This window comes from Callospermophilus lateralis, chromosome 7 (genome assembly GCF_048772815.1).
Source record: "Callospermophilus lateralis isolate mCalLat2 chromosome 7, mCalLat2.hap1, whole genome shotgun sequence".
Classification (NCBI taxonomy): Eukaryota; Metazoa; Chordata; class Mammalia; order Rodentia; family Sciuridae; genus Callospermophilus; species Callospermophilus lateralis.
In genome coordinates, this window is record NC_135311.1 from 124,909,681 (window position 1) to 124,924,473 (window position 14,793).

The window sequence follows — 14,793 nt, forward strand, 5'->3', positions numbered from 1 at the left end:
GAGGAATGCCAAGATAGACACAGGAAATGAAATCTGCTGGGGAGGGGACATGTGGAAGGCAGCCACTAAAAAATCAGGCTAAAGGAACAAATTCACTCAGGAAGGTGGAAGCCACACCTTTTGGGAAGGTCTTTCTCCCATTGAATTACTCTGCTTCACTGCTGATCTAGGGAAAGCTTGTTGTCTGCTTTTGGGCACATAATACTTAAACTCTGGGAGATAACAGTAGTCCCTCCTAACTATAAAATCTGTAAGAATGTATGGTTAAGAATCCAATTTTTAAAAAATTGGTACTGAGGATTGAACCGGGGATGCTTAACCACTAAACAACATCCCCAGCCCTTTTATTTTGAGACAGGATCTTGCTAAATTGCTGAGACTAACCTTGAACTTGTGATCTTCCTGCCTCAGCCTCTCAAGTCACTCAGATTACAGGCGTGCACCACCATGCCTGACTTTAATGTAATTTGGTATGTCTGTCTCTGCTATGGAATCCTAAGGACCTTGACTTGAGTAGCTACCACAGCTCCTGGTGCAGAGCAGATGCCTACTCATTGTTTACTGATGTATTGGATGATGTTTTCTAAAGGCTTCATAAGTATCACATCTGGAAATGATTCTAATCCACTAAAAATTCTTTGAGCATGTTTGCACTTGTCCTATAACCTTGTGTAGCATGTGATCCTTGAAGACAGGGAACTATTCAGCACAGGGCACGGGATAGATTAAGTGTGCAGTATAGAGTTGTTGGATAAATTACATTACTTTTCCTTCAGGTCACTGTAGTTATCCAATCTCTTCTGGACCGCAGGGCCCCCCAAAAGATCTGTGCCTTGAAATTCTTCTACTGTCATAGTAAGTCCATATGCCTGTTGAACATTTGTGGTACGTATGGTCTGCCACAAATTTGGTAGTACTGTTAGGGGACAGACAGGTGTGAATGGTGGGAACATGAGGTTAAGGGAATACTTTTTTTTTTTTTTTTTTAAGAGAGAGTGAGAGAGGGAGAGACAGAGAGAGAGAGAGAATTTTCAATATTTATTCTTTCAGTTATCGGCGGACACAACATCTTTGTTTGTATATGGTGCTGAGTATCGAACCCGGGCCGCACGCATGCCAGGCGAGCGCGCTACCGCTTGAGCCACATCCCCAGCCCCTAAGGGAATACTTCTATAAAATGGGCCCACTGTGCTGATCCCCACTGCTTTCTTTTCCAAGAAGCAATTTACCTGCAGCCCTGCCTGGCCTCAGTGTACAGGATGTGTCACATCCCTCAGAAAACTACCTGTTAACTGCAGGAGAAATGCAGGCCCAAAATAATGTTGATAGGAGGAACCAAAGTTACCCTGAAGAGGGAGACTTGTGACCACATCCTGAAACTCTGGGAGGTAAGTAGTCCCTCCTAACCATAAAATCTGTAAGAATGTATGGTTAAGAATCCAATTAGAACTGGTCAGCATGGGCCAAAGATACTTAGAGTTGCCATGGAAAGTCTGATATCATTTTCCTGTCGGTCAAAAGTCTAGAGGTACAGAAAACTTGGAATGGAACCACCATTTGACCCACTTATTCCACCCAAAGGACTTCAAATCAGCATATTATAGTTATACAGCCACATCAATGTTTATAGTGGCTTAATTCATATTAGCTAAGCTGTGGAACCAGCCTAGGTGCCCTTCAACTGATGAATAAAGAAAATGTGGTATATATACACAATGGAATATTACTCAGTCATAAAGAAAAAAAGGAATTATGGCATTTACCTGTAAATGGGGGGAATTGGAGACTATCACACTAAGTGAAATAAGCCAATCTGAGAAAAAAACAAAGGCTGAATGCTCTCTCTGATACGCACACCCTAACACATAGTGAGGGTGGTGGGAGGGAAGATTAGAAGTTAATTGGATTAGAGAAAGGGGAACGAAGGGAAGGGAGGTGGGGTGGGAATAGGAAAGACAGTAGAATGAATTGGACATAATGTCCTTGTGTTCATATATGAAATATACAACCAGTGTAACTCCACATCATATACAACCACAAGAATGGGAAGTTATACTCCATGTATGTCTAATATGTCAAAATACATTCTACTTAGAATGTATAACTACAAAGAACAAATATAAAAAAAAGTTAAGAGGTGGACCTGGGTGGGTCTCTCTGGAAACTTCTCTGGGATCCCCAATAAAACTGGAGTGCAGGACAGGCACATTGTCCTTCTCTTTTCTATCAGGACCCATTCCCTCCATTGAGAATGTCCCCATTCCCTTTTTCTATCCCTTCAATAAACTCTTTCCTGTTACTCTGAGCAACATGTCTGAAATCTTTCTGACTTAATTGAAAGACAGCTAACCTCCATTCATTCTTCAAGTCTCTGTTAAATGTTACCTTCTGAGTGTTCATCCATGCTCTCCCAGTCAAAATTAGAAAGACCTTCCTGATCTGCATTGGAAATTCCTTTTCTTTCTAATTTTTTTTGTAATTGTAGATGAACAGAATGCCTACATTTATTTTTATATGGTGCTAAGGATCAAATCCAGTGCCTCACACGTTCTAGGCAAGTGCTCTGTCACTGAGCTATAGCCTCAGCCGGGAAATTCCTTTCCTTTTTCCTTTTTCTTTTTAATATTTTTTTTTTTTGTGGGGCTGGGGATGTGGCTCAAGTGGTGGCGCGCTCGCCTGGCATGCGTGCGGCCTGGGTTCGATCCTCAGCACCACATACAGGCAAAGATGTTGTGTCCGCCAATAACTAAAAAATAAATATTAAAACTTTTCTCTCTCTCTCTCTCTCTCTCTCTCCCTCCCTCTCTCACTCTCTTTTTTTTTTTTTAAAGGGAGAGTGAGGAGAGAGAGAGAGAGAGAGAGAGAGAGAGAATTTTAATATTTTATTTCTTAGTTTTTGGCAGACACAACATCTTTGTTTGTATGTGGTGCTGAGGATCGAACCCAGGCCGCACGCATGCCAGACGGGCGCGCTACCGCTTGAGCCACATCCCCAGCACCTCTCACTCTCTCTTTAAAAAAAAATTTTTTTTTTGTAATTGTACACAATAACTTCTATTTATTTATTTATTTTTATGTGGTGCTGAGGATTGAGCCCAGGACCTTGCATGTGCGAGGCGAGCACTCTATTGCTGAGCCATAACCCCAGCCCCCCAAATTCCTTTTCTTTATAACACATTTGTATCTATGTAGTGTTTACTTCCCCCACTAAACTGGAGACTCCTTGAAGGCAGAGTGTATTTGTTTTGTTCACTTCTAGTAGGGTGCTAAGCACATATTTGTTTAATAAATATTTATTACATTTAAAAAATGGCAAATATTTATAGGTTACATTACACGAGGGCAGGACCCTTGTTTGTCACCTACTCTCACTTCATGCTCTGAAACTTTTTAAGGGGCTCCTGGAGGTTGGTGGGCACAGTGCCTGGGCATCGGTTCTGGTCAGAGCCCTAGCTTCCTTCCCTATGGCCTGCATCATCCTTCCTTTGGCCTGGGCGGGTACAGAAGCAGGGGCTGAGGACCAGGTAGCTGGAGGAAGAAATAGCTCCTTCTCTGCCCCTCCTGGGGCCTCTCCCAGGCTCATCTTCTATCATAACCCTGTACAGGGCCCCTGCTCTCACTCATATCACCTTGGTTCTCACGCAATGAAACAGCCTCCCTGGCCTGCCCCCTTGCCTCTTCTGCTTCCTTTTTCACCCATAGACAGATGGGAAATCTCCATCAAAGACTAACACTGCCTTCCAGGCTCAGAGGATCACAGCAAGGGCCTGGAAGAAGCTCCTTTTACACAGAGAGCTTGGGTCAGGATTGATAGGGTTCAGAGCTTCCCCTCCCTCAACACATATACCAACCGAAAATAGGAATGACCATCTGGATCCATTTACTGGGCTGGCTGGGGGAGAGAAAGATGGCAGAGAGGGAACTGTCAAGCTGGCAAACCTTTGAGAGTGAGATGCTGCTTGTTTGAAGGGTGAGCTTGGAACACTTCTGTCTTGGTGGGAGCCAGGGCACTCCCTCACATGGACCCATGTAGTAGTTCACAGGGCTCTCTCACCTCCTCTCTCAGGGCATCTCACTCATCCTGGCATTCAAGGTTCCCCATGGGCTGATCCCAAATTTCCTTTCCAGGCTCTTCTCTGTCTCCCTCCAACTTGCCTGGCACTAGCCCCACTGGTCTATTTGCCCTTCAGAGAGCAAGCTCTGCACTTCGTACCACTCGTCTTTGCTTACACTGTTCCTTAATTGAGGATGTCCTTCCCCGCCTCTTCTATACCATGTTCAAGGTTTCAGGCAAGTGCTCCCTCTTTGCTCCCAGAGCACGAAGGCTGTTTCCACCTATTGAATATTCATGTGTACTTGCATTAGCATTAGTTGTTTACATGTCTGTGTCCCCCAAGAGACTGTGAACTCCTTGAGAAAGAAGACTAACTGGATCTAGTGGTCACTGTAGTCAGCAGGGTATCCAGCAGATAGGAAGTGGAAAGGGAATGTCCCCAAGGTTATTAATTGACCATAGAGTCTCCTTAAGGGGAAGAATCACCTCAATCATTGATCCTACAAGGGTGAAACAGGGCTGAGCCAGGTGATGAAGTGTGAGGCATGTGGCAGGGCAGAATTCTCTCTTCTGCAGTTTTTCTGCTCAGCTTCGTTATCACCCTCTGTGGCTATGGGAGACTGGGTCTCTTTCCGTCTCTCTTTGCATCATGACTCCAAAACTTTCCATGACTGTAGGGGAATACCCAAGGAGTCCAGGATAACACAGGATACCATTTGACGACCGACTTTGATGTTTTAGATGCCAGAGTTCACAAAACTACTTCCTTTTTCACTCCATTTTGTAGATGGGCAAACTTACCCAAGGTTATAAAAAGCACAGGTAGGGGTGGAATCTAATAGACTCTCTTGGGGCGGAGGGCAGTAAAGCATGAGGATGGACATGTGGACTCTGGAGTGGGCCAGCTGACCCAGGTTTGGACCCTTAGCTCTTGGTGACTGTCACACCATTGAGATTAGCTGAACCTGTTAGGGCACCAGTTTCCTTGTCTCTAAAGAAGGAAACAATAATCTGAGTCTTGTCTACATTTTGTGTGGCTTGATAGCTTCTACCTGAATCTGGTCAAAACACAGATTCAGTGCCAGCCATTGTAGCACTTATAACCAAACATCACTCCCGTGCACACATGACTACTTCAAAAGCACTTTGATGTGCAGGATCTCACTATGACTTGGAGCCTCCTTACAATGCAGTGAAATCAACAGAGCAGGCAGCAATACCCATTTTACCCATGATGAGAGATATATTCAGAGGTTCAGGAACTTGCTGGAAATCTAAACACATATTAGACAGAGTTGGGGTTCTGAACCAAATCCTTTTAGGGCCACTGGAGAGGTGAAAGATGACCAGTCTTCGTGTTTATAAATCAACATAAAATAAGTATACACACTAGGACCAGAAAGTATTTTATTTACTAAAAAGAAATAAGTGGGAGTAGGAGGCAGGACCATTGAGTGGCATATGCCTCCCATCATGTGCCCATCAGAATGCCTTCCATCTGCCCACCTTCCCTGCCAGACATGTTTGTATCCCTAGGCCTGACAAAGGTTCTGGCACATGGTGGGGCACTCAATGATGGCAGAAAATGCTGGAGAGGACAGTCCACAGTGAAATCCAATGTTTAGAGATCATTCACAACCCTGTATTTGTGTTCTATGACTTCCAGGAAATCTGGAGGCTCCAGGAGGTCAGGGACTGGGTCTCTTCTGTGCATTTCCATTGTGCCAGTGCACAGTTCAATGCCAGGTACATAGAAGCTCAAAGAGTAGTCATAAGAAAGTGACTTTGTGTGTGTGCTTGTCACTGGGAATTGAACCCGGGGCCCCACATATGCCAAAAAATTTTCTTTTATGTGCAAGTCCCTGTGTTTGATTCCCCAGCACTGCCAGGAAAAAAAAAAAAGAAAGAAAGAAAAAAGAACTGGATTAGGAATCCGAGATTTGTCCTGGCCTTTTTTCTTATTCACTGGAGGTCCTGGTGGCAAGCTATCCCCCTTTGCCCCCCTTTGGAACTCACTGTCCATATTTGTATAGTGTGGATAGGGCTAGATCAGTGGTTCTCAGTTCTAGCTGCGCATTAGAATGAATCTAGCATGTTTTAGGATAATGGATGGGTGCCTGGGTTCCACTTCAAACCAATTAAAACAGACTATCTGGGGGTGGGACATGGGAAGTTTGCAAAGTATCCTGGGTGATTCTGATCCATAGCCAGAGCTGAGAGCCTTTGGGCTAGCTAACTTCTCATTACCTTTTAAGTTCTGCAACCACATTTTGGCATGCTCCCAAGCACAGAGACAGGCAGCAGGCCTCTGGGGTCACATTTGCCTACCACAAACACAGAAGTCCCAATCTCTCATGTCTGTTTTGCTATCTGTTCATTGTGTGGATTTATCTGGGCCCCAGGCTCTCTATCAGCAGGGCCAGTGACTCACACATGTACGCTTTAAAAATGGAACACCACTGATCTTCATACTATCTCTAGTTTTTGCCCTTTCCAGAAAATCATATAGTTGAAATCAAAGAATATATATATATATATATATATATATATATATATCCTTTTCAGACTGGCTTTTTTCTTCTTTCACTAAGAAATATATGTTTAAATTTCCTTCATATTGTGTCTTGGTTTGTTTTGGAAGCCAGTCTCACTATGTTGCCCAGGTTGGTCTTGAACTCCAGAGTTCAAGTGACTCTTTGCCTTAGCCTCCCCAGTAGCTAGGAACACAGGCACTTGTTACTGCACCCAGAATACCTGCTGCTTTTTTTTTTTTCCTGGGTACTGGGGATTGAACCCAGGGGTACTTGACTACTGACTTACATCCCCTGCCCCTTTTATTTCTTTGAGACAGGGTTTCACTAAATTGATTAGGGACTTGCTAAGTTGCTGAGGCTAGCCTCCTGCCTCAGCCTCTTAGGGTTGCTAGGATTACAGATGTGTGCCCCCATGCCCCATGATTTTTTTTTTTTGTGTGTGTGTGTACAGGGAGGGAACCCAGAGCCTCATGAATGCTAGGCAAGCGCTCTACTACAAGCCACAAGCCAACCTCCTGTTATCTTTTGGTGTCTTGATAGCTCATTTCTTTTTATCATGAATAATATTCCATTGTGTGGTTGTACTAGTTGATCCATTCACTTTTTGAAGAACATCTTGGTTGCTTCCAGCTTTTTGATGATCAAGAATAAAAATGCTATAAATATTCATGTACAGATTTTTGTGTGGATATAAGATTTCAACTCTTTTGGGTAAGTACCAAGGAGTGTAGCTGGATCATATAGTAAGACTATGTTTGGCTTCATAAGAAACTGCCAAACTGTCTTTGAAAGTGGCTGTACCATTTTGCATTTCCATTGGCAATGAATGAGAGTTCCCGTTGCTCCACATCCTTGGCAGCATTTGGTATTGTCATTAAATTTTTTTTTTTTTTTTTAGCCATTCTGAGTTGTGTAGTATTATTTTCACTTTTTTTTTTTTTTTTTTCAGTATTAGGGATTGAACCCAGGGATGCTCTACTACTGGGCTACATCCCCAGCATTATTTTAGGTACCAGGGATTGAACTCAGGGACACTCAACCACTGAGCCACATATCCAGCCCTTTTTTTGTATTTTATTTAGAGACAGGGTCTCACTGAGTTGCTCAGCACCTCACTTTTGCCGAGGCTGGCTTTAAACTCGCAACCCTCCTGCCTCAGCCTCCCAAGCCACTGGGATTACAGTTGTGCACCGCTGAACCCAGCCATCCCCGGCCCTTTTTTGTTTTTAAGACAGGATCTTGCTAAGTTACCCAGCCTGACCTTAAACTTGTGATCCTCCTGTTTCAGCTTCCCCAAGAAGCTGACATTACCAATGTGAGCCACTGCCCACAGCTCATTGTTATAATTTGCAATTTCCTAATGACATAATGTTGAATGCCTTTTCACATGCCATTAGCCACCTAGCTATCATCTTTGCTAAGGAATATGTTCAGATTTTTTTTTTTTTTTTGTACTGGGGATTTAACCCAGGGAGACTTTACCAGCCTTTTTTAAAAAATTTGAGACAGGGCTGCTGAGGCTGGTCTTGAATTTACCATCCTTTCTCAGCCTCCCAAGTCACTGAACTCTAATGTAAGCTATAGACTTTGGTTCATCATCAGTATCAATACTGGTTTTTAATTGTTACAAATGTATCACACTGGGATTACATGTGTGCACCATAGCTCCCAGCTTGTTCAGATCCTATGCCCACTTTCAAATTGGTTTTCAAATTGTTGAGCTTTGGGAGTTCTTTGTATATTTTAGACTCAAGACCTTTACCTGGTATGTGTTTTGGAAATATTTCTGCACAGCCCTTGGCTTGTCTTTTTCATTCTCTTTTTTTAATGTTTATTTTTTAGTTGTAATTAGACATAATACCTTTGCTTCATTCATCTATTTTCATGTGGTGCTGAGGGCCTTGCAAACACTAGGACGAGCACTCTACCACTGAGCCACAACCCCAGCTCCTGTCTTTTTCATTCTCTTAACAGTGTGTTTTGCTGAGCAGAAGTTTTTAATTTGAATCAAGTCCAACTTGTGAATCTTTCTTTCATGGATTGTGGTCTTGGTGTTATATCTAAAAGCTTATTACTAGAGTCAAGGTCATTTAGCTTGTTATTTTCTAGGAGTTTTTACATTTGTTTACATCATGAGTTAATTTTTGTGAGCATGTGATTGTCCAGTTGTTCCAGCATTATTTGCTGAGAAAGGATAGTGCTCTATCAAATTGACTTTGCTCCTTTGTATGGGTCTATTTCTGGATTCTTAGCCATTCCATTGGTCTGTCTATTCTTTTGCCAATACCACACTGTCTTTATTATTGTAGCTTTTAGTATTTTATTTAATTCATATATTGGTACTGGGGATTGAACCCAGGGGTGCTTTACCACTGAGCCACATCCCCAGCCCTTTTTATTTTGTTTAGAGGACAGGGTCTCACCAAGTTGCTCAGGCTGGTCTTGAACCTATGGTCCTCCTGTCTTAGCTTCCCTAGTTCCTGGGATTACAGATGTGTGCCACTGTGCTCAGCTTCTTCACTGTTGTACTGGCTATTCTAAGTCTTCTGCCTCTCCATATAAACTTTTGAATCAATCTGCTGAAAATCTAATTTGCTGGTACTTGTAACTGGGATTATGTTGAAGTTGTGTACCAAGTTGGAAAGAACCAACATGTTAATAATGTTAAAATCTTCCTGTCCATAAACAAAGTATCTCTATTATTTTTTAAAATATTTTTTAGTTGCAGATGGACACAGTATATTTATTTATAATCTAGTGCCTCACACATGGTAGGTAAGCACTCTACCGCTGAGCCACAACCCCAGCCCCTACTCTACTTTTTTTGATCTTCTTCGATTTCTTATTAATTTTGTAGGTTTTTTTTTTTTTTTTTTCAGGGGTGGGTACCAGGGATTGAACTCCGGGGCACTCAACCACTGAGCCACATACCCAGCCCCCTTTTTTTTTTTTTTTTTTGTATTTTATTTAGACAGGGTCTCACTGAATTGCTTAGCGCCTTGCTGTTGCTGAGGCTGGCTTTGAACTTGCAATCCTCCTGCCTCAGCCTCCCAATCCTCTAGGATTACAGAATTTTGTAGTTTTATTCACATAGATATTTACATTTTATTAGATTTCTGTTTTTTTCTTTTTTTTTTTTGTTGTTTGAGTGCTAATGAGGGGTGACTGGTGGAGCACAGGGTACTTCTGGAGCAGTGAAACTATTCTGTATGAAAATGTGAAGTTGGATACCTGACATTATGCAGTTGTCAAAACATGTATAGAGCTATACAACCCAGAGTGAACTCTAATGTAAGCTATGGACTTTGGTTCATCATCAGTATCAATACTGGTTTATTAATTAATTGTTACAAATGTATCACACTAATGCAAAATGTTAATAATAGGTAAAAATGAACCAGGGAGAGGGTATATGAACTCACTGTACTAGGTGCTCAATTTTCTGTGTGCCTAAAACTTTCCTAAAAGAGTAAACACCATTAATTTAAAGGAGGTGGGGTAGGGAAAAGAATAAAGGAGCACCAACTCCAAGTGAGAGGGCTAGTGGGAAATTCTTCTAATGGCTCCTCCTTTCCTATGGGAGGAGCCGATGGTCTCTCACCAATCAGAAAATCCTTTATAATTTGGCCAAATGAAATCACTTAGGGTCCATGAGGGAATCTGTGACACTACTATTCCCTTGGCCTGGAACACTGTTTTCCCTTGCATGATCTGGAAGTATCTTGAAGCTTCTGCAGACTTCAATTTGGGAACACAGAAGAATGATGCCCCAGCCTGTAGCACTTGCTTTATAATGCCACCTATTGTGTTTCTGGTAGGACCTCTTTCTGTTTGGTCTCCTGGATGAAACCAAGCATAACTAGGTGGCTCCAATCTGGTTCTTCCCAAATGTACAAGCAGAAGAATCACAAAGTTTCAGTAGAGAAATTACATTCTCACAGCACTGAACCACAGTTCCCAAACTGCATCAAGGATCCTTAGGGCTTCATGGCAAATTCCAGGGGTCAAGGTAGGATATTTTATATTTGATAACTACTCAACATCTATTGGATAGGTAGTTCAGTTTCTTTATTAGATAGGTACCACATTGCTTTTGACTGTCTTTAAAAAGCTGGGTTTTAGCTGGGTGTGGTGGTGCACATCTATAATTCCACTACTCAGGAAACTAAGGAAGGCGGTCAATTCAAATGTTAAGTTAAGGCCAGCCTTGGCAACTTAGTGAGGTCACATCTCAAAATAAAAATGTTTTTAAAAGGTGGGGATGTAGCTCAGTTGTAAAGTACCCCTGAGTTTAATCCTCATCCTGGAGGGATGGGGAGAAAGCTGGGCACAGTGGTGCAGGCCTGTAATCCCAGAAGCTTAAGAGGCTGTAGCAGGAGGATCTCAAGTTCAAAGCTAACCTCAGCAATTTAGCGAGATTCTGTCTCAAAATAAAAATAAAAAGGGCTGGGGATGTGGCTCTGTGGTTAAATGTCCCTGGATTCAATTCCCAGTATGAAAAAAAAAAAGCAAATGAAATTCAATGTGGGGCTGGGGATGTGGCTCAAGCGGTAGCGCGCTCGCCTGGCATGCGTGCAGCCCAGGTTCGATCCTCAAGCACCACATACAAACAAAGATGTTGTGTCTGCCAAAAACTGAAAAATAAATATTAAAAAATTAAAAAAAACCCCAACAAATTCACCCCTCAATTTGTCCTTAAAAAAAAAAAAAAAAAAAGAAAGAAATTCAATGTAGAATAGGAAATATGGCTAACAGTGTCTGTTCTGATTGAAAAGTCTGACAAAGTTGTGGTGGTACTCAGCAGGTGCACAGATCACATTAGTAACTGCAGTTATTTAAGAATATTATGTATATTATTTTAAATAGCAACTAACTTGTTAGGACATAAACATGTGTTAAGTGATTTGGGCTTGACTACTTAATAAACTGAACTGATAGTTATTTCTTTTGACTCGGTGCTCCATGAAAAAATTACCAGGATGCTAATGGTGCTGTGAATTGAGAAAGTTTGGGATCCTCTGGTCTAAGAAATCATCTGATAATCTAGAACACAAAAACAAAAACAGAAACAAAAACAAAACCTTGCAGGTTTTGAAATCAATTTAGTGGATTACAACCAATATTTTTTCCCTAACAAAATAGAAATGTAAATAGAGCAAATTGCCTGTAGCAAGGGTAAGTAAAACTTTTTTGCTCATCACATATATACAATATACACACAAACATACATATGTGTGTATGTGTGTGTGTGTGTGTGAGATATTTAAATGTGTGTGTATATACACATACACAATACAAAAACGTACTTATACACGGGTACGCATGTGTTTCTTGGGTCACAGTATGAACTGTATATTTCTCATCTGAATATATGAATTCTGGTTTTAAAAGTTTGAAAAACCACTAAGACTCCAAGCCCCTTATTTTTCAGGAACGAAAGCCAGAGAGTGAAAGCTGATTACTGCAAATTGCAGTCACCAGTGCTGGGCTTTGTGCTGGGCCTTGCTGGGCTGAATGGTCTCAGCTCCCAGAGGCCTACAGGCAGGCCTCATTCTGCCTGGTAGAGGAGTGGTTACTCAAGGAAGGCGGTCAACTTAGTGAGGTCACGTCTCCTCTCATGGAGCTACAGAGAGGAGGTACCCTCACTTTTGTCTCAAGACCCATGTGCACCCCACAAATGCCACCAGCCACAACTAGAACAAAATGGTTTTAATCAATTGCGTCACCCTCACTCTCCTGGGAGCGGAGCAACAAAAAGGCTCGGCTCCTGCCCCCAGAGGACAGTAAGGCTTATGTGTCCCTCCACACTGCAGGGCCCAGGCTCTGGGCAGGCAGCGGGGGAGGCAGGAGGCAGGGAGGGAGAAAGTGGTGGGTGGCTCGAACACAGGAAAGCAAAGGGGCCCTGGCCAGTTCTTGTACCCCAGGGCCTAGCCCCAGTACTCCTGCTCCCTACTCCCTGGCTCGAGAAAGGTCATGGAAAGAGACAGGGGAGCAAGTCCCAGCAGCAGGAGAAGCAGCAGCAGCTGTTTCCTTCACCAATAAATATACTTCATTACCAAGCTAGAAGAGAGGGGTGGGAAGCAGGACTGGGGTGGGCAGGAAGGGGAAGAAGCTGCCACCTGTGTCGCTGGGATTAAAGCAATGAGATGGTGCCAGACCCCCCACCACTAGCCTCACCCCCCTCATCTTCTTAAAACTGTGAAAAAGCTTTTAACATGGCCCTCCTGTCTCCAGGGCTGCTCTGAAGCCTGACTGAGAGGAGGCACCTGGCAGAGACAGGGGCTGAGTGAGGGAGAGGGAGGGAGGGCAGGCGGGAGAGAAGGGAGGCTGCTGCTCCCCAGAGGCTGCAGCTGGAGGGCTGGAGCCAAGGAAGCACGGAGGGTAAGGGGGAGGGAGAGAGGAGGGGGAGAACCAACTACCCAGAGCAGCTCCAGAGAGTGGAGCCAAGGGGGCGAGGGAAAGGGGGGCTTGGTGGTGGGGTGACTGCTGCATCCAGTGTAAAGCTTGGGGCGGAGGAAAGAGGGGCTGAGTTAGGCTTTTTCCCACCAACCTCCCCCCAGAGCAGCAGGGGACAGAGAGAAGCCATCACTTCTTTGGTCTTAGTGGCTGCTCAGCAGTGGGGTGGGAAGGAGGGCAGAAAGGGCAGAGACAGGCCCTTTGCAGGAAGTGCTACCTCAGCAGAGTAGGCCCAGCTGGGAGCTCAGGCAAAAAGGTCACAGTGAGGCCAAAGAGCGCCCAAGAGGAGAGTGGCCATGGTGCAGAAGTGGCTGCACGGGTGGGTGGGGTATGGTGCAGTGCTCCAGTCCCAGCCAGGTCTCTAAGGAAAGGCAGAGCCCCTGATGGAGAGCAGGCTCAGGGCCAGAGCCTGTGCCCAGGAGCAGACAAGGAGGCTCCACTGCCCCCCAGGCAAGGCAGGTGGCCTGGCCTTGCCGACTCCAGAGCTCCCATCCTTCCCTTTGCTTCCACCTTACACTGGTGGCTGTGGAGGGAGGGTGGAACTCCATCCTTTTTCAGAACCTTCCCTGAAGACCATGGGGAAGCTAGCCCTGCAGGTGGGAGAGCAAGAGTGGCAACTGGCCAAGCTGGCCTTTACCAACTGGGAGTTCCACTCCCCTTCCTGCTGCCAACTGAAGTGCAGGGCGGCCCTTGAGGACAGTGTCAGCCCTTGGAAGCAGGAGATGTGGCATATGGAGGGGCTTCCCCTCCTGCTCTTCTGCTCAGGGCTGGGGACAATCAAGGGACAATCAGCTCAAGAGTCTGAAAGCCAGCAAGTTGCAGCAACCCCCACCCCCAATGGCAAACTAACAAACAAAACAGGGGAAATGAAAAAATGGGGAGGTGGGGGTGGGAAGACAAATCAAAACAGAACCCCCTGACCTCCTGCCCAGGGAGGAGGGTCCAGCCAGTAGCATGGGGCTGGGGACCGGGACTAGGAGTGTCTAGCTGGGCCGGCATTGCACCTGACCCTCGGAGCTGTCCTCATCATCAGAGGCCCCGGCGCCCCCGCTGCTCAGGCCTGTGATCCGGTAGCCCATGTTGAGCAGCATCACCTCCAAGGGGTCCGCATTCATGCGCCGCTGGTTGGCCTGAGAAGCACCCTCCATGTCTTCTACAACTCGGCCGGTGAGGTCTTCACTCTGTGGTGGAGGAGAGAGCAATGTGAGTGGGCCCAGGGCGGGAGGGACCCCAGAATACTGAGGAGGCAAGTGCCCCAGAACATATGACAACAGGGAGGGGAAAAACTGGCTGAACAGCAGAGGGAAGGGCTGCTCGTACCTGGAGATGTGTGCTGGGGACAGGACACATGTACTGAGAAATATATGAAAGAAACACACACACAGTCTCTTCCAAAGCACACTTGTTTGTACAAGAGGAATAACACCACACTGGGTTATATCTGCAAGGGACACAAGCACACACTGGGATGCATGTTGGGGAGACACGTCACACGTGGGAGAACACACACACTGGATCCAGGGAGAGGGCAGTTATAGGTCCCTCCCCCTCTCTTGTTACTCTCAAATGGCAGCCCTCCTTCAGCCTTCCTTTCTTCTGCTCTCCAGGGAGGCACTTAACAAATTAGCATGGGGCTAGGAGTGAAGGGGTCACCCTGACCATACCTCATGGGCTGGGCTCCACAGACACAACTTCTTAGTCCTCCAAGTGACCTTTGGAGTGATGCTGTCATTCCCATTTCCAGTGTAC

The 14,793-nt window shown here is 44.8% G+C and overlaps 1 protein-coding gene across 4 annotated transcripts in view; it reads right to left on the bottom strand.

The window, feature by feature from the left end:
• Nucleotides 1-12,282: 12,282 nt before the first annotated feature.
• The window catches only part of Wdtc1 (WD and tetratricopeptide repeats 1), a 176,328-nt gene continuing 173,817 nt past the window's right edge, over nucleotides 12,283-14,793 (bottom strand). For all 4 annotated transcript variants that reach the window (XM_076860972.2, XM_077109963.1, XM_076860970.2 and 1 more), the window contains one exon: nucleotides 12,283-14,225. In XM_076860972.2, the coding sequence (XP_076717087.1) occupies nucleotides 14,028-14,225 (198 nt within the window). In that variant the 3' untranslated portion in view covers nucleotides 12,283-14,027. The remainder of the gene's footprint in view (nucleotides 14,226-14,793) is intronic.